Raw genomic sequence first — 19078 nt, forward strand, 5'->3', positions numbered from 1 at the left:
CCCTGGGCCTGGTCAGCCATCTTCCAGGCCCCCTCACCTCGCAGTGCTTCCAGCAGGAGTCCTCAGGTATCGCCAGGTGACTGGCAGGCCACAGGGTGCTTACACTTTGATGGTCTTATTTGTCCTCCATTATCACTCTGGGTTTGGGATGCACCCCCTCCCTCACCTCGCCCCCATCTGCCTCTCTGCCTTGCAGACCCTGTGTGAGCAGCTTCGGAAGGAGAATGAGGCCTTGAAGGCCAAGCTGGACAAGGGCCTGGAACAGCGGGATCAGGCTGCTGAGAGGCTGCGGTAAGTCCAGGCTCCTCTGGAGCGAGGAGTCAGATGGGCAGGAGAAGAGGGTAGTGCCTGGCACCAGTGGGCTGAGGGCCGAGGGCTCTGAGGCTTTGGATGGCAGGTCTGTTGGTCCTTCTCCTTGGGTACCTTGGTGTTTCCTCTCTGGGCCTTTTAATGCCATTATAGAGTGCCCTGAGAGCTTCAGAAGAAGGGCTGTGCAAACTGTGCTCCTTCCTGGGGAACTTGCCACCCTAGCCTGTCCTCGGAGAGGCCAGCCTGCTGTTGGGACAGGGTGCGGGACGTTGCTGCCATCTGCTGGTCACCATCGAGGCCTGCTCTTTTCCTGCTAACAGTCTGGGTCCCTCATGTGCCTTCTGGCCTCAGGATCACTGAGGGTCAGGGAAGGCGTGACCCGTTCACACTCCCACCGCTCCCTCCTCTGCTGAGATCCTGAGTCTGTGGGTGTGAAGCAGGCCTAGGCATTTTCCCAAGGGCCTCTGTGATTACCACGTAGGTAGACCCCAGATCACACTTGAGAAACACTGCTCTTGACTGTCAGAGTTTCAAGGGCCCTTCGATATTATGCAGGCCAGACTCCTCATTGTGCAGAGGGGAGACTGAGGCCCAGAGAGCGTAATGTCTAACTAGTGAGCCACTGTGCCATTTTGAGTCAGCATGTGCCTCTTTACTTCTGGGTAGCCAAACACTTGGGAGTTTGGGGCCATCATGACTCCATCCACAGGTCTGAGACCCAGGCTAGAGGAAAGACTCGTGACTGGGAGGCAACAGTGCAGGTCTTTGCTGTGTGACCCTTGGGAAAGCCACTTTGCTTCTCCGTTTTTCTATTACTACATAGATACCTAGCTGGCAAATAGAACATAAAGAAATATTTTCCCTATTTCAGTCATGCCTGAACCCACATCAACACTTTTATTATGTCCTATGTCACCTTATTGATTTAAGAATTTGCTTTGATTTTAATCACATTTTTACTTAATGTTATTATAAAAAGAAAACTTGTTCTGGACTTAATGGAAAACAATATTACCTATAATGAATAGAGGATAACTCCATTGATAAATACAATGAAAATGGGTGTTAATAAGTTCTGGCAAAGTGCCGCCGCCCATGGAAGGGTCTGAGCCTGCAGCCTACACTTTACTCTCCCTGCGAGCAGTGAAGACGAGCAAATCCTGGAGGAGAACTCCAGACCTGTTAGCACCAGCCAGGACTGTTTCCATGCTCTACACAGGAGGTTTGAAGCTCATTGGAAAGGGTGTAACTTTCTCCCTGGAGTGCCATCAGGGTCGTGTAATACAGGTTTGGATGCGTCCTAGAGATCTCATGTATGCAGACCTCCCACAGTTGGGGAACCCTGCCTTTGATGATCAGAGACTTCTAGAGAAGCCCACATTGACAGCAAAGTGGCCTAAGGACACCTTCTTTACACCTTTTTTTGTTCCCGCTGAGGGCTGGTTTCAGGATCCTGCTGTATTCTCCAGGGCACAGCTACACTTCACATGAGTAGTAGGTCCTCGGACCCCAGCCTCAATGCAGGGCCAGCAATGTGACCTCTCTGTTTGCTTCTGACCCAGGGAGGAAAACATGGAGCTCAAGAAGTTGTTGATGAGCTGTGGCAAAGACGATGCTTGCGGGCAGCCAGGCTCACCAAAGATAGAAGGCGTAGGCAAGAAGGGGGTGGCCGGACAGCAGCAGGTACGTGCCCAGAAACTCCTTCTCCAGCATCCTCCATCCCTGGTGCCTGGCCTCTGCCCTCACGTCATGTGGCAGTGAGCTCACCGCCTCCTGCTGCTGCAGTCAGCTCCCCTGTTACCAGCTTCTCATCAGATGTCTTCTCCTTAGCTCAGCCTGACAATCTGCCCTTGGAGCTTCCACTCCTCAGCCCTCATTCAACATCTGATTCCCCGGGATACACACACGCAGGTTGCTGGCCATGACCTTGGCTGGTGCCCCCCCACCCCGCCCCCCCAGACCTTCTCCTCTCCAGGCTGAGCAGCTCTGATTCCTTTGGCCACTGCCTGCACAAAGTACTGTTGAGTCCTTCGCACAGTCTGGGCACATTCCCTAAACATGTTCTCTCAGGCCCAGAGAGGAAGTTTGTGAAGGTTTCTGATGGGTGGGTTTCAAAGGTCAGTTTAACATCTTATATTCTTAGCAGAATTAGGGTGTTGGGTTGAGAAAGCCCCTCAGTGGACCCCGGTAAGCTCTGGGGATTACGCCCTGGAGCCTGTGACCTGGAGAAAAGTGGGAGTCAGCTGACACTGCTGTGGCCTGGCACCCCTTCCACGGCCCCTCCTAGCTGTGGCTCACATCCAGTTCCCAGGCACCTGCTGGCCCTCCTCCCTTGCCCAGTCTGTGTCTTTCTCCTTCCTGCAGAGCTGAGTCCCAACTTCTTCCTGACAGATTTTTCCCTTTTAATGGGGTTTAATGACTGCACAGCGGGACTCCACATCTTTAACAAACCCCACACCTATGTAATGGCAGCAATTATCCTAATAACTTAATTCCTTGTTACTACATGGCAATGTAGAATTTCTGTGGGTCTTGCAAACCTGTCATCCTATTTGGATCTCCACTCTACACGTAGGCTAGGTAGGGTCAGGTCCATTACTCCAAGACACAGCTGTGGCAGGAGGTGTGGGGAGGTCATGTGACCTCCTGTCATCAAGATCCCTGCATCACCTGCCATCACACGGACAAGCCGAAGCCAGAGCCATAGGTCAGCAAAACGTGCTGATAAATGGTTTTCTGAATTCCAGTCTGTGAAACCCCTCCCTTCCTCCATTTACCCCTCAGGGCAGAGCCTGCCTTGGCTCATCCTCCTGGGGAAGTGACTGATGGAGCCCCTGATCTCCTGTGGGTTCCCTGGCCACCATGGGTGTGGGATTCTGTGGGCAGGCCTCCTCATTTTCCCGGGCCCTCATCTGGCTTGATTCCCTGAAGGCCCAGCTCTTCCTACCAGGCTGCCAGGGAGGAAGGTCCCAGGGGGGCATGTCTTACCGGCGGCGGCAGAGCCAGTGCCCTGGAGCCGCATGTGGGTTGAAGGCTGGCTCCTCCTGCCAGCACTGCCGCCTTGGATGAGTTACCTAAACCAACTGTGGCTTCTGTTTCTCCCTCTATAAAATGGAAACTGTAACAACACTTGCCTCAAAGGATGGGGGAAGGATTCAGGGATGTGAGTGCCTGTAAAGTAGGTTTGGTGCTGGGCGCACGGTAAACCGTGAACTTTAGCTGTTGCTTTTAATGGCGGTTCTGGTGCCAGCAGCCAGGTGGGCTGACTCTTCTCTTCTTTGTGGAGGTTCAGGGTGTACCCCCCAGGAGCCCCAATCCCCTCTTACTCTTTGCCCTGTAAGGAGGCAGCAGGCTTCTAGAGGCAGGCCTATCCTTTGCCTTTCTTAAAGGCGAGGGTCCCTGGAGGGCTCCCCCAGCCCTGGTTCTGTGGCATGCTGGTAGACTTTAGCCTGCAGGGGCTACTTGAGCCTCACTAGTTCTACCCTCAAGATCACCCCCCTCCTCCAGTCCCACTCCCAGCCCTGGGGGAGTGATGAGGGGACAGGAAGGCAAGGGATAGAGGGAATGTGGGCAGTGACCCCAGGACAAATGCTGACAAGCCCACTGGATGTCATAGGTTAGGGCCTTCAGAGCCCATCTTGTTCGATAGCCTTGTACCAAGGCCCAGAGCTGGCGTGGGTTGTGGCTCCTGCCGGCCTGGCCTCGGACCTAGAGCCAGCACTCCACTGCCGGCCTCCGAAGCTTGTTGTGCCCTTTCGCCTCAATATTTCCTAGTTTTTTTTTTTTAATGTTTTTTAAACTTTATCTTGAGATCACTTTAGATTTACAAAAGAGTTTCAAAAGTAGTCCAGAGAATTCCCGCATCCCCTTAACAAGTTACATAACTGTGGTTCAATGATCAAAACTGGAAAATAAACAATACTATTAACTAAACTACAGACTTTGTTCAGATTTTGCCAGTTGCTCACTTGGCATCCTCCTCCTGCACCTTCTGTGCGGGCGCCGCCAGTTGGGGACCCCACATTTCCTTAGCGTATGCCAGCCTGTGACCATTCCCAGGCTCGCCCTGTCTTTCACAAGTGTGACGCTTTGAGTTCTACTGGCCAGTGATTCTGTAGCGTGTCCCTCAGTGGGGTTTAACCGATGCTTCCTTGTGATTAGATGAAGGGTGTGCACTTGGGCGAGAGCACCATGGGAGTGACACTGTGAGCTTTATGGTGCGTCACGGCAAGGGCGCCTGACGTCAGCATATCTTATTACTGCCCACAGTGATTGCTTGGCTGAGGGGGTGTGTGTGTTGATTTCTCCATAATAAAGGAACCAATTTTTCCCTTATCGTTAATAAATACTTATTTTTGAGGAAGAACTCTAAATCCGTGCATATGTCCAGTTTCTCCTTACATTTCTCACTAATTTTAGCATCCATGGTGGATCCCACCTGCAACGATCATTACTATAGTAGATTTTGAATTTCCCTCATTCCTTCCATGTTCAGATTTCTTCTGTAAGAGGGAGTCCTCCTGTTTCCCCCCACTTATTTATTTATTCAGCTATTCCTTTCTACCAGTATGCACTCAAGGATATTTATTTTCTTTGGGCTATAATCCAGTATGACCATGAGTTATAATTTTGTTTAAAATGTTCCAGTTTTGGCCATAGGAAGCTCTTTCAAATTGTCTCCCAGCCCATTAGACATGCTTTTCTTCTTTTTTATATTGTTATTATTGAGCACTTTTTAAGATTGATTTATTTATTTTAGAAGGGGCGGGGGCAGAGGGAGAGAATCTCAAGCAAGAGAGTCACAACCCTAATATTTGACCTGAGCTGAAACCAAGAGTCAGATGCCTAACTGACTGAGCCGCCCAAGTGCCCCAGCACTTTCTCATTTTTTGGCACAAGATACTCCAAACTCTCCTTGTTTTCCCTTGTCCCTGGAATCAATCACTTCTCTAAGGAACCCTATTTCTTTTTTTGGAGAATAGCATTTAGAAACCAAGATCTGGACACTAGGTGTGCTCACTGCTACTGGAGTATCACTGCTCTAGGCTCTCTCAGAGGACAGAGCTAAGACACACGTATATGTACTAACTACACATACACATCTTTATGCCATATCTTTCTAAAATGCTTTTTAAGTAAACATTTAATAAAATGTTAAAAAAAAAACCTCTTATCACTCTTGCCTTCTAAGGTCAGGATTTTTGGTTGATGCTGCAGGTTTGGGAAGGTGGTGGTGCCTTAGAGAAAGAGTCTGAGCAGGGGAAGAAGTGGCCATGGGAAGGAGAGCGGTGGGCAGAAGGGCAGGGGTGGAGGAATAATGACTGGATAGACTTTCCAAAGCAGGCTTAGTCATGGCTGGGATGTGTAGTAGTGTCCTGGCTGGTGGATAGATTAGAGAAGTGGGAGACTGGGGGCTCGGTAAAGGCCTTCAGGGAGCACTGAGTGGATGATAGAACTGTTTTTTGAGGCTTTGCTGAGGGCCCTTCTGTGGTTCTCCCCAGGCTTGTGTGACAGCAGCTAAGATCCCAGAGGTGGGGGCCTTGGGTGCAGCTGAGAAGAAGGTGAAGATGCTGGAGCAGCAGCGCACCGAGGTAGGCAGCTAGAGGGAGTGGTGGTGGTGAGGGAAGACCCACCTTCCCTCCTGGGCTTGGCAGGACAAAGGCCTTCCCTGGTCCCCTGTCTCATCCCAGGTCACCATGATGAGTTACCATGGTGACCACGGAGCCATCTGCTCCTTGAGGAAACCTGCCTTGTTCTGGGCTCTTGTTTCTTTTGGGGGGGGGGGGGCGCTCTTGTTTCTTAATCAGTTCTCCTGCCTACGAGGGTCACTCTGAAGATGGGGCATTTGGGGTATAGCCTAAAATTGTTGGTGAGGGGATAATTTTGGAAGGTACACTCTGGGTGGTGGAAGGAGGTTGTGATAAGGTAGGCAAGTAGCAGCATCTAGGATGGGGAGCCTGGGGCTCCTCTGTCACCATGCACCTGGGTCGAGGAGGGACTGTCACAAACGGAGAGGATCCGACACCTTCTTGTAGCACTGCATTTCACCAGCTGGAAGTCTCTAGAATTGAGGTTATGCCCCTGTGCCTCCTCTATCTCCCACGCCAGGCCAGAATTTCCAGACTGGAGGTGGAAGCCCGACTCCTGTTCTCTTCACTGCTCCCCTCCGTACAGCTCAGCTGCTCCTCCAGACTCCTGGGCCTTACTACCATCCCTGGGCCTCCAGCATATTTGCAAGTTAGGCCTCCCTCCTTCAGTCTTTTGTTTACATGTCTATCAATTTTAGTTTTCTCTTTTTTTGTATTGCTATAAAGTGTTTGCTTTGGTGACAAAAGCAACATAATGCTCGTTAGAAAAAATATCGAGAATCTCACCACTTAGAGTTGACCACAAGTTGGCAACAATTCTGTTTTATTGTGAACTTACTAACATAGAACCTGTTTTTTAAAATAGGCAGAAAAAAATATATCCTTGATACTGCATTATTACAGGTTACTGTTTTTCTTTTCTCCTTCAAAATTAGCTATCTTTGAGGGTATTTATGTATAAAACATCTACTCTATTTCTTCACTTCTGAGTTAGTCTTTATCATATGGTAACGTGTATGAAATGGCGATGCCTTTTCCCCATTGTTTTATGTATTTAATGGTGTAGATTGTTTTTCTTCCCTGAGAAATTGTTGTGTCATGCATGGCAGATAATTAGGGTCATCTCAGTAATAACGCGGCCATGTATCAGGGGCCTGATTTTCTTAATAAGTGCATGGGTGCCTCATTTCCAGTTTCTGCTGTAATTTTCGTAACCGACCTCCTACGTGCAGGTCGTCTCCTGGATTTGGCTGTGATACCAACACTGCTGGGAGGGCCAGCCTTGAACAGGCGCACTCGCACACTTGTGCAAAGTGCTTCAGAGACAGACACTGAGTTAAGGAAAATGAGAATGTGAAGCTTTCATACCTAACTGCAACTCGCGTGTGTGTTGTGTAATGGCACACACGCCTTTAGCATTAGGCTTGGATAGGATATAGCAGCTGGTGAAAGTTCCTGCTTGGAGAACCCCGAGATTTCAAGAAGGGGTTCTGAGGCAGTGTCCATAGGCCACCGTTCCCCCACACACACCATGTGTACCCTGGGAAGCTGGTCTTTGTGCCTTACCTGCTTAGCCCCTGCTCACCCCCATCTCTCCCTGCAGCTGCTCGAGGTGAACAAGCAATGGGACCAGCACTTCCGGTCCATGAAGCAGCAGTACGAGCAGAAGGTACTGTAGGGCTGCGGGAGCTCAAGGCTGAACCCCAAATTCCCGGCTGTGCAATCCGGGCCGCCTTGGTCTCCGGCCTGCGGCTTCCCTCCCAGGAGCTTTGAACTGTGGAGGCGCGCCCCTGCCCTCACACACCCCCCTCTCTGCCCTTGAACCCAGATCACCGAGCTGCGCCAGAAGCTGGCGGACCTGCAGAAGCAGGTGACCGACCTGGAGGCTGAGCGGGAGCAGAAGCAGCGTGACTTTGACCGGAAGCTCCTCCTGGCCAAGTCCAAGATTGAAATGGAGGAGGCAAGTGGACGGCTGGTGCCTGCGGGCCCAGCTTGGGGGCCTCTGTCCCCGCCCCATTAGCCGAGGGCTCAGTGTAGGAAATAGGCTGCAGGCCCAGGTCGGAGGGCTCCTGTGCTGGCTGTAGGGCAGAGGGCTGTGTGGCCCTAGGCAAAAGCACTTCCTTCCTTCTGTTTCCCATCTAAAAATAGAGACTGGATTAGCTGTTGCTTTATTTTATTTTATTTTATTTTATTTTATTTTATTTTATTTTATTTTATTTTATATTCTATTTTATATTTTATTTTATTTTATTTTTTACATTTAATTTTATTTTTTTATATTTTTTAAGACAGAGGGAGAGCACAAGCAGGTAGAGGGGCAGAGGGAGAGGCAACTCCTGACCGAGCAGGGAGCCCGATGCAGAATCGATCCTAGGACCCCGGGATCACGACCTGAGCCGAAGGCAGACGCTCAACCACTGAGCCACCCAGGCTCCCCTAGCTCTTGCTTTCTGTGTTTTCTTGTTTACGTGTAGAAGAGCTTTTTGTTTAATTAAAATGTTCTGGACAGGGGCACCTGGGTGGCTCAGCAGTTGAGTGTTTGCCTTTGGCCCAGGTCATGATCCCGGGTCCTGGGATCGAGTCCCACATCAGGCGCCCTGCTGGGAGCTTGCTTCTCTCTCTGCCTATGTCTCTGCCTCTCTCTCTCTCTCTGTGTCTCTCATGAATAAATAAATAAACTTTTTAGAAAATAATAAAATGTTCGAGACAAGGAAACCATCCAGGAGAGCACAGAATATAAAAGAGACACACGTAGGCTGCTCTGGTGCTTGATGGGAGTGGGCTGCTACTGGACATTTAGAGTAGTGATGGCTATTTGGGAGGGACTCAAATATTACATGGAGCCTCCCTTCTCCACCAGCCTAGCCACCGTGCAACAGAGCGTGCACTTGGTTCCGTGCTGGGCACAGAGACTCAGCAGGGAACAGACCAGCCCTGCCCTTGGCTGGGAAGAAACACGAAATAACTCATTACAGAAGCAAATATATAGAAGTATGTACCAGTATCACAGGAGAAGTTACAGGGAGCAAGGAGAGGGCGTAAAGGGGAACCAGGTTCAGTCTGAAGGGGAATGGGAGCCAGTCCTCTGAAGAAATAGCATCTGATCCATCACTGACAGCAGCCTTCCAGTATCCAGGGACAGCTTAAAGAGGAAAGGCCACTGACCCTCAGGCTCTTGGAAGATTGTATTTATGTCCTAGTGTCTTCCCCTTCATGGGAACTGGGCACAGGCTGCTTTTGCCTAGCTTGAAAATGGACATTTTCAACACAGATTGCATTTCCAAGTTCCCTCTGTCAGCATGTGACACCCAGGGGCTTTATCTGAGGGATCAGCCTGCCCAGTGATCGTGCCTTGCCCTGAAGATGTGTGTAAGGACACTGCCTGGCTTTTCTCCAAGTGTGGTCACATCTGTGACTGTCACCAGACCCCTGGCTCTTTGGTCCTTTCCCCTAGCTGACATTGGTAGGTGAGATAAGTCCCTGAGATGGGGACAGTCCTCCCTATTAGCTGGGGAGAGGTGGGATGTCACAAGATGAAGTGTGGCCCCATAAGGACACATGGTAATAGAGGCCATGCTGATGCTGGAGCCACTTACATGGGCATCCAGAACACCTCCCACAAGGTCTGCCCAAGGCTGCGCTCCCCAGTTTATGGCTGACTTCCCTGATTTGAAATATTTCCTTTGACTTGCGAGGGGAGAAGGAGCACCAGAATTAGGAGACCTGGGTTCTAGCCCCAGCTCACTGTGTGACCTTAGGTAAGTCACCTTCCCTCTCTGTACATTCATTTTCCATCACATAAAGGGATCAGGATTTGATGCTCTCTAAAGGCCAGTCCAGCTGTGGCCCTCTGCAGTGAAGGAGCCCTGTGTGTTCCATAGTAGGCATGGGAGCAGGGCTCCCACCTTGAAGTCTTCCCTGGTTTCTTCTCAGCTGGGGTGCTCTTTCTTTTGCCTCGCAGTGCTTTGTTTCTCTGTGGAGGGATACTCTCTACTTCGTTTGCTGCATTTATTTCTTTAGTGTCTTCTCTCCTAGGTTTAGAGACTGTAAGACCTAAAAGGTCCTTTAGATATTCTCAGTGGTTTACCAATTCTGTGCATCACAGAAGATCCCTGTGCAAATCTTAGGGAAACTATGACTCCTCTCCTTAAAAAATTGCACAGATTTTGCATCCCATTGTGGGGCTCGCAGACCTCCTGATGCCCATCTGTGACACATGTTAAGAACCCCCTACCCATGGCAGATAGGTGAGCATTGACCAGGGGGTACTGTGACCATGGCTGAGGTCTCAGCTCGTTGGCAAAGGAGCTGGTGTCAGAGCCCAGAGTCTTTCAGTGAACCGAGCTGCCTTTTCCATGAGGACAGGACATTGTGGGCATGTGGCTCTAATGCCAGGTGCCTTATGCGGTGTCTTCACATGAGCATTGGGAACTGCTGAGGGAGAGGCAGAGAGGAAGCATGGCTGACTGGGGTGGGGGGGAGGGGGGAAACAGTGCAGGGAGCTCAGGCCTGCTGCAGGGGCTCCCTGCCTAACCAACCCCTGCATCCCCTGCAGACCGACAAGGAACAGCTGACAGCAGAGGCCAAGGAACTGCGCCAGAAGGTCAAGTACCTGCAGGATCAGCTGAGCCCACTCACCCGGCAGCGGGAGTACCAGGAAAAGGAGATCCAGAGGCTCAACAAGGTGGGTGCCTTGGCCCCAGTCCCTGGAACAGGCAGGACTTCACTAGCCTAGCTGCAGCACCCTTCTGTCACCAGTGTCCCGACCCTCAACTCAGGAGAGGGGGCATTACTGGATCAGGGAGCAGGTCAGGGAGCAGGTGCTGAGAGCCTCCATGCAGGCTCGCGGTTCCCCCTGCCTCTGCCTTTCCCTCCCCAAGTGCTCAAGTGCCTGTGGCCAGCCCTGGGGTACACTTGTGCTTGTTCCAGCCTTTGGCCACAGGCTGCGCTGTCTCCTCACAGGGTGCCACCCCCCTCATCATTCAGGTTCAGTGTAATACCTCTTCCTGAGCAAGGCAGGCCTCCCTGGAGTCTCATTGAGGTCCCCCTGTTCCATGCTCCTAAGGCACCAGAACCTTCTTGTGTCTTCCTGTGATTGCCTGTTTGATGATCTGTCTTCCCCTCTGGCAGGTGCAGGGGGGGGAGGGAGTGCTCCTCTTTACCAGTGTATGTGCCCCCTGCACCCCACACAGTGCCTGGCACAAAGCACATGCTCGGCAAACACTTGCTGGAGGGAGTGGGTAAGCAGAGGCCTGAGGGTTCCTGCCCTTGAGAATTGGGACCCAGGGAGATAGGGGTATCCAGTGGAGGCTGGATTTTAAGGCAGAAGCCTGCCACTTGGACCCAAGGCCAATGGGTAGGAATGAGGCCAGCTCTGGGGGCTGGTTCTGGTCCCAGCTTAGCCACTCCAGCCTCTCTGAGCCTCAGGTTTGCTATCTGAACTCCTTCCAGGAGTTGGACTCCTTCCAGCCCTGCCACACTCCAGCATGGGGTTAAGAGCGAGAACAGACAAGAAGAGGCTCTGAAAGGAGCCAAAAGCCTGGAGAAGTTGTCTGTGGTTCATCTTTGCCTCTTTTTCCATCTGTCTGCCTCCCCTCAGCCCCCCAACCTCCTGACCTTGCTCATGGCAGGCTGTGGCATGAGTTTGGCATATTCCCTGGGCCCCAGCCCTTCTAGGGTAACCGTTTCTATTTGGTTTTGGGGTTTGATAATCATTGATTTTGCCAATTCTGGGGATCCTTGGGACCTGTTCTCAGAGAAAAGACTGACCTGTGCTGAGCTAGGGGACTGAGGGGCCCTAAATCCAGGCATAGAATTGTACATGATGCTGGATCCTAGAGAAGTGACTCAGGCAGGATCACTGCCCTCCCGCTTTCCCTGGCATAGCCAGGGACAGAGACACACGTGTGGGCGCCTCATAACAAGGCAAGTGACCTGCTTTGCTTGTGACCTCAGGCAAGTCTCCCTGTTCCTGGACTTCAGTCTTCTTATCTAAAAAATCGGCAGATAGAATAGGAGGATAGAGCGGGGCCACAGCTTCCCCTTGCAGCATCCTGGGGTTACTCTTGGCTCAGCAGAGTTTCCTTGGGTTTCTGAGAAAGTCAAGGAGACTAAGTAGGGGCCCAAGTCCAAGTTGGGGGAGGTTTTCTCTATCCCCCCACCATCCAGGGAGGCACTACGGCCGCTGCTTGCTAATACATGGCAAGCAGAAGCCCTGCCATCCCGGGGGCTAAAGTCCAGGTGGTAATGAGGGTGGCCAGTCTTGAGCGGTGTTCCAGAGTTCTCAGGTAACATGTTAACTGAGCTGGAGGAGAAAACCGGTTAATAGAGACCTTCTGAGAAGCTGCGAGCCCATGGCTTACCTAAAGGAAAGTATTTTGTGAACATGGTAGGGTAGAGGTGCTTTTCTTTTCTTTTTCAAAATGTTATTTGGTGATGTTTCAGCCCATTTTCAGGCTTAGAAAGGCAAAATATTATATAAGTCAAAATTAAATTCCACTGTAATCTAACTACCGGAGAGTTGGGGATGGAAAGGTTGGCTTGGTAGCCATGGATTTGGAAAAGCCAAAGAATCTGAGGGCAAGGTGGTTGTTGAGGCCATGGAAGCTTCCCCAAAGCGCTTTAATACTCTCTCTAGATCTAGGTGCTAGAAGTTGAGCTGCACTTGCTCAGGGAAGGGGAGATTGTCCCTTCTATGTGAAGACCCCCGGTTAGCCTGCTTATAAGCCGTGTCACTTTGGGCAAATCACGGTTTTCTGAACCTCACTTTTCATATCTGTCAGATGAGGGTGATGATCATAGTCTTTTCTTCATAGGACAGTGGAGAGGATCCAATGCGGTGATGCGCGTATAGTGTAAATAAATAGGGTAGCATTTCCTTAATAGTACTGGTGGTATCAGTTATTATTGTCACTAATGTGGGGTGGGGGGGTCACTGAAGATGACCTCTCTAACGGGGCCGGCCTTCCAGGGGTTCTCCTGATGGGCCTGTCTCCTTTCTTCCCAATCTCAGGCCCTGGAGGAAGCACTGAGCATCCAGGCCTCCCCCTCCTCTCCACCAGCATTTGGGGGCCCAGAAGGAGCTAGTGGCCTCCTAAGGAAACAGGAGCTGGTCACACAGAACGAATTGCTGAAACAGCAGGTGAGCCCCAGAGGAGGAGGTCAGGTAGGAGGTACTGAGTGGGGGAGCTGGAGCATTCCTGAGGGCCCAGGATGGGCTTGGAATCACATGGAAGATCTAATTAGGAAACCACATTCTGGCTGTCAGCCAGGTTCCCTGCCCGGTTGTAGGTTTATCCTTCCCAGCACTGCATCCCTAAGTCATTCCTCCGCCACCTTTTTGGTTTAACCATCTCTGTACCCCAGCTGCGCTATTAGTTACCTAGTATTTTCAAAATAAATTTTAAATAAATTACTTTCAACAGATGTATTTAAAAAGGAACTTTATATCACTACTTGAAATGGAAAACACTGTTAATTCTTTGCCACAAAATAGAAAATAACTGTAAGCAATAAATACAGTGAAAGAAAAACAGGATGATTAAACTCTAGTTGGAAACTCTTGCCTGTTGAAGACGCTAACCTTGAGTCCTCTTTGAGGGAAGGGAAGGGAAATTAGTAAGTACTGGAAGGATGTTAGACATGCTAGCACAAATGGGGACTTTGTCCTCAAGGGGCACAGAAGGATTGGAAGGGAATTGGAAAGGCGAGGGCTCTCCCGTCTGTTCCTATTGGATGCGATGCTTTGGAGCCCCCTAAAGCATCTCTAACCTGGCCGGTGTCTCACTGGTCTGCAGCAGGATGTGAACTGCAGGCACAGAGGCAGGGAGCCATCCCAGCACCTTCCATGCGAGGGTGCCCCCGAAGCCTTGGGAGAGTTCTGAGGTCCTCTGCCCTGGGAGCTGGGCGACCACCTCCAGTCCTGCTCTGGGCCTGGCCTCACCTCTCATGGGGGCCTTAGCAGAATGAAAGGATTGTACTGGTTAGCGGCTTGTGATGCCCCCACGCTTTGTTTTTAAGTCATGGATACCTTGTTTAAATAAAGCCCTATGTTGAAGCTCAGAATATAAAATACTGAACTACTCTGTTTGAAGGTGGGGGTAGGGAGCCAGAGGTGCACCTGCTCCCCTCCCCCACCCCCTCTTCACAGTGATGTGAAGATGGGGTGAAACCAGCAGGAGGCCAGAGCAGTCTGAGCCCCTCCTCCCTCACCCCCACCCCTGTTCCCTTCCAGGTGAAGATCTTTGAGGAGGACTTCCAGAGGGAGCGCAGTGATCGAGAACGCATGAATGAGGAGAAGGAGGAGCTGAAGAAGCAGGTGGAGAAGCTGCAGGCCCAGGTCACCCTGTCCAATGCCCAGGTGAGAACAGCTAGACCAAAGAAGGGGCACCCCTTTGGCCTGTCCTCATGGGGCAGGGGGTGTGGATTGGAGGGTCCCTGATGCAACCAGAAGTCAGGACGCTCACTGGTTCTTCCAGTCCTGCCAGCAAACTTCTGAGTCCCCATCCTTCTTGGACCTCCAGTCAGAGCCACCACCCTCACAGAATGGAACTAAAGCATGTTAACAGGGACGCACAGCAACAGGGCTCGTGTGAACCCTCCTGACTTGGGTTCAGACCACCCATGGTGAGCAGGCCTCACCTGCAGCAGCCAGCCTGGGCTGTGCTCTGCCCCACGGGGCCTTCCCGCCCCCTCAAGACCCTTCCTTGGGGCTGCGCCAAGCAGGCAGCTGGGAGTGGTAGCCCTGTGCACTTGCTTTCACCCTGGGTCCAGGCCTGGCCAAGGAGCACCTGTGCCAACAGTCTTCTCCCCCTCCCTCCTCCTCTCAGCTAAAAGCATTCAAAGATGAGGAGAAGACAAAAGAAGCCCTCAAACAGCAGAAGAGGAAAGCCAAGGTGAGGAGGCTTGATGGAGGAAGCAGCACTTACCTCATTCTACCTTATTCAGGGCTGGAGGGGAGAGTCAGTGTCTGCTCAGGTATCCAACTAATTAATGAAGGAACGCAGGTAGAGCATTTCAAATAGTACTTGGTACAGAGCAAGCGCTCATGACACATTAGCTGTCATTGTTGATATTTTGTGCCCCGGTCCCAGCCGTCTGTGCCCCTGTCCCAGCCATCTGTGCCCCCGTTCCAACTATCTGTGTCCCTGTCCCAGCCATCTGTGTCCCTGTCCCAGCCATCTGTGTCCCTGTACCAGCCATCTGTGTCCCATGTACCAGCCACCTGTGCCCCTGTACCAGCCACCTGTGTCCCTGCACCAGCCATCTGTGTCCCATGTATCAGCCATCTGTATCCATGTACCAGCCATCTGTGCCCCTGTACCAGCCATCTGTGCCCTTCTACCAGCCATCTGTATCCATGTACCAGCCATCTGTGTCCCTGTATGAGCCATCTGTGTCCCATGTACCAGCCATTGGTGCCCATGTACCAGCCTTCAGAGAACTAAGATTCCAAATGGAGAAAGAGATAAGACAGGTGTCTTGTCACCGGGGGTGGCCTGTGCAGCCTGTCACAGGCTAGAGCCAGACATCAGCATCTCTTACAGGCTTCGGCGGAGCGCTACCACGTGGAACCCCACCCAGAGCACCTCTGCGGGGCCTACCCCTATGCCTATGCTCCCATGCCACCTATGGTGCCACACCACGGCTTTGAGGACTGGTCCCAGATCCGCTACCCCCCACCCCCCATGGCCATGGAGCACACACCCCCACTTCCAAACTCACGCCTCTTCCATCTGGTGAGTCTGTGCCCCTCCTTCGCTCCAGGACACACAGAGACCAGCCCACACACCTTCTAGAGGGCAAGGTCAAGTGAAGGGGTCTTAGACTGCATCCTGGCTCTTTGCGGAACAGCACTGAGGTGTGCAGGCACCTGTCCAGAGCCCAGCAGGACTCTCCATCCCAAAACTCTTCAGGGTCTCTGGGGCAGGACAGAAAAGGCTCAGAGGGCAGAGCAGAAAGGTGGGCTCCCTTTGGGTGCCCACTAAGCAGGCCAGTGGGTCAGAGTTTGCTTTGACTTTTTCTTAGAACATGCACGTGTAACCAGGTATCGGGCCCTCAGCATGCGTTCTCTCCTAAGTTGTCTTTCTGTCTTCCCCTTCCCTTCTCTTCTCCTGTCCCTTTTTCCTCTTATTTGCTTATTATTCTTTCTCCAAAGAGCTGCCATCACCTGTCCCATCCTCTCCACCTTCTGCCAGGGTCCTGTTTCGGCATCCCCACTCCCACCTGGACAGGGACATGCCTCCTGCCTGGCCTCTCTTCTAGCTTCTCCCACTAGTCCTTACACACATCTTCTTGGGGATTTACATTGGAGTAGAGTGTGTGGCTTCGGACATTGGCTCTGGGGTTACAGAGACCTAGAACCGAAGCTTGGCCACTTCCTTAGCTAGAGGACCTTCAGCCTCAGTTTCCTTACCTGTAAAACAGGGATGGCAACCTGGGTTGTAGTAAGGATTCATTTGTACTGGATTAACACACATTCAGTGCTGTGCTGGCATGGCAGCTGCTACTCTAATTTTTTAGTGTAGTTGGTTGTTGACTACTAAGCACCAATTTTGTTGCAGCCAGAATACACCTGGCGGCCGCCCTGTGGAGGGATGCGCAATCAGAGCTCCCAAGTGATGGACTCGCCCACAGCCAGGCCTGTGGAACCAGGTGAGTGTGGTCTAGTCCTGGTCTATCTCACTGGGGGAGATAACTTTTGTCCTACTGGGAATGCTCCAGTTTGGGGATGATGTGACTACCATCTGGTCTTGGTGGAAGAGAGGCTTCATGTTCCAAAATAGTGTTGAGAGGATGAGGAGGTGACTGCAGAGTGAGGGGATTGAAGTCATTCATGCATTAATCTGAGTGTGGTGTTTGAATGCCAGGCTCTGTGCTGGGTGCTAGGGAAGCCACATGGTAGAAACAGGTAACCGTTCCTGCCCTGAAAGAGCAGGGGACAAAGAAATGACAAAAAAACACACCAAAAAAACCCGACACAAATGGGCTTCAGTTGCACTCAGGTGCCCTGAAGGAAGGAGAGCAGCTAACAACGGAGCCCAACCTGGACTGGAGGCGATGATGTTGGAGTTGAGACCCTCAGAGTGTGGCATTAGCCGGGTGAAGAGGTGACAGTGGAGGATGTTTTTGTAGAGAAATGAAAAATACAAAGGCCCTGGTGGGAGGGAGGGAAGACAGAAGGCCAGAGAAGACTGGAGGAGCCAAGGACAAGGTGGGGAAGGAGAAACGGGCGAGGCAAGGTCAGGGAGGTAGGTGAGTGCAGGCTGTCAGGAACTTGTGGACGGATGGCAGGGGACTGGCCTTTTCCTAAAGATGATGTGGAATCCTTGCACATATTGACAGCAGAGTGGCATGACAGATCAGATGTGCATTTGGAAAAGCCCCGTCAGGTCACGCATGGTGTTGACCATCAACAGCTGGGGACTAGAGGTCTAGACGTTCACTGAAGTCATAGGAGGACTTCAGGTCCCTAATGATGACCCTGCTTTCTGCAAGGCTCTGTGGGGCGGAAGGCACTGCCTTGCTGGTGTGTGGGGACATCAGGGAAGCTGAGTCCCCTCAGCACAAAGAGGGTTCTCTAAGGGTTGTGGCTTTGCAGAGATAGAGCCAGCTCTGCCAGGAGGTTAGAGGGCCCTCACAGGGTGAGGGGTGTGCGAGCAGAGGCTGCAGGGTAACATGGAGGCAGCGTGGTTGGGAGGAGGCCTTGGGCTTATTGGCCATTTTCTCCTGGCTCCCGGCAGAGCCCTGGAGGTTGTGTGGGGCCCTTCAGACGCCGCTGTAATGAGGGGTGAGTGGGCAGGGCTGTCCCCTCCCCCTGAACTGCTCCCCCTCTGGGACCTGGAGCCAGACGGGCTCAGCTCAAATACCTCTTAGATCTGGCACTTGAGGCTAATTCTTAAAAATCTCTCTGTGCTCTTATTCCCTCTCCCATAAAGGGATACTAATATGCCTGCCTTGTAGGGCCAAGCGAGGATTGAATGACAAACATCCCTAAGGTCCTAGCCTAGGGCCTGGTGCTTGGCAGCACTTAACTCTCTGATTTCCGTTGTTACTTGCTGGTTTCCGTAGGCCTTTGAAGTCTACTGTACTCCATCATCTTTAAAGTCCTCAATATTTTTCTTTCTTTAGAGTCTACGAAAAATGACCGTGAGGGGCCTCAGTGAGACCAGATTACGTCACTTGGCTCCACCTTAGTCATGTAGAGCCACCTGATCCCAGATTACGGAAATCCAGAGGCCGTGTTCTCTGTGTAGCTGTGTACCCTCGGCTGGATGGGAAGCCAACGGGCCACTGGGCTGTGCCCCAGCCCAACCTGAACTGTTTACACACTGGAGAGGCTCCACCCAGAAGGCTTCCATTTGGGCCCCTCCTTTGGTGTGACCAGGAGAAACTCACTACCTTGCGACCAAGTGGAGAGAAGCCTGCCTCACCCGACCTTGACCTGCCATGTTTGTGGAATCACAAGGACATCAGTCTCAAGAGTAGGGTAGCAGATGAGACCCCTTCCTTTCAAAACTTCCCTGGAAATGGTTCCAGCCCCTCTGAGGAACACGTTCAACTCATGTGTGTGTTTAATTTTTGCTTCAAGCTCTGTAGTAGCAGGACCTGCCCCATGGCCAACCCTTCCCCTCTGAGGAGCTGTGGGAAGAGCGGGTTTGTTCCCAGAAGCAGAGGAGAACGACAGGGTGTTCTGTTGCAAGGCCCTCTGCTTCCACCCACGGCAGCCTTGCCAGCGCTATGGCAGCCTGGGATAGAGGCCGTGCTGGCCGCGTGGTCTGAGGGACCCACCGTGAAGCCACCAGACCCTCGGCCCCACAGCTGGAGGCCTGTGTGCCAGAGGCCCAGAATAAGGTGGCTGGCTATGCCTGGGCGGCTGTTTGCACGAACCTTGGACATAAATCCAAGTTGAAGATCAGTATTCTGTGACTTGTGTTCTTTTATGCCCTGGCTAATGGCGCCCTCCCAGGGAGTGTGCTGCTTTCCTTGTCCCTCTGTGCCCTGTCCCCACTAGTCCACCGAGAGCATCGCCAGGACTCGTGGCCGATATCCCCTGGGCCCTGCTCCAAGCCTTCCCGTGGTTGGGGCACCCAGGGGCAGTGGAAGGGGTCTGGGCTGAGAGTCAGGTGACCCAGGTTTAAATTCCAGTCCTGCCCCCCACACATCAGGAGAGACCGGGCAAG

General features: G+C 52.0%; 1 protein-coding gene across 5 annotated transcripts in view; it reads left to right on the forward strand.

Annotated features, from left to right (window-relative positions):
- Nucleotides 1–18813, forward strand: part of TNIP1 (TNFAIP3 interacting protein 1) — a 49249-nt gene extending 30436 nt beyond the window's left edge. For 4 of the 5 annotated variants that reach the window (XM_025435378.3, XM_025435381.3, XM_025435377.3 and 1 more), the window contains 12 exons: nt 197–291; nt 1872–1992; nt 5811–5900; nt 7501–7566; nt 7726–7857; nt 10453–10581; nt 12910–13038; nt 14131–14256; nt 14726–14791; nt 15443–15634; nt 16460–16550; nt 18027–18813. In XM_025435378.3, coding sequence (XP_025291163.1) covers nt 197–291; nt 1872–1992; nt 5811–5900; nt 7501–7566; nt 7726–7857; nt 10453–10581; nt 12910–13038; nt 14131–14256; nt 14726–14791; nt 15443–15634; nt 16460–16550; nt 18027–18061 — 1272 coding nt within the window. In that variant the 3' untranslated portion in view covers nt 18062–18813. Of the gene's footprint in view, nt 1–196; nt 292–1871; nt 1993–5810; nt 5901–7500; nt 7567–7725; nt 7858–10452; nt 10582–12909; nt 13039–14130; nt 14257–14725; nt 14792–15442; nt 15635–16459; nt 16551–18026 lie in introns of those variants that run through there. The other variant, XM_025435379.3, reaches the window with a different exon arrangement.
- Nucleotides 18814–19078: the final 265 nt, after the last annotated feature.

The sequence above is a fragment of the Canis lupus genome, chromosome 4 (assembly GCF_003254725.2).
Source record: "Canis lupus dingo isolate Sandy chromosome 4, ASM325472v2, whole genome shotgun sequence".
In the NCBI taxonomy this organism is placed as follows: domain Eukaryota; kingdom Metazoa; phylum Chordata; class Mammalia; order Carnivora; family Canidae; genus Canis; species Canis lupus.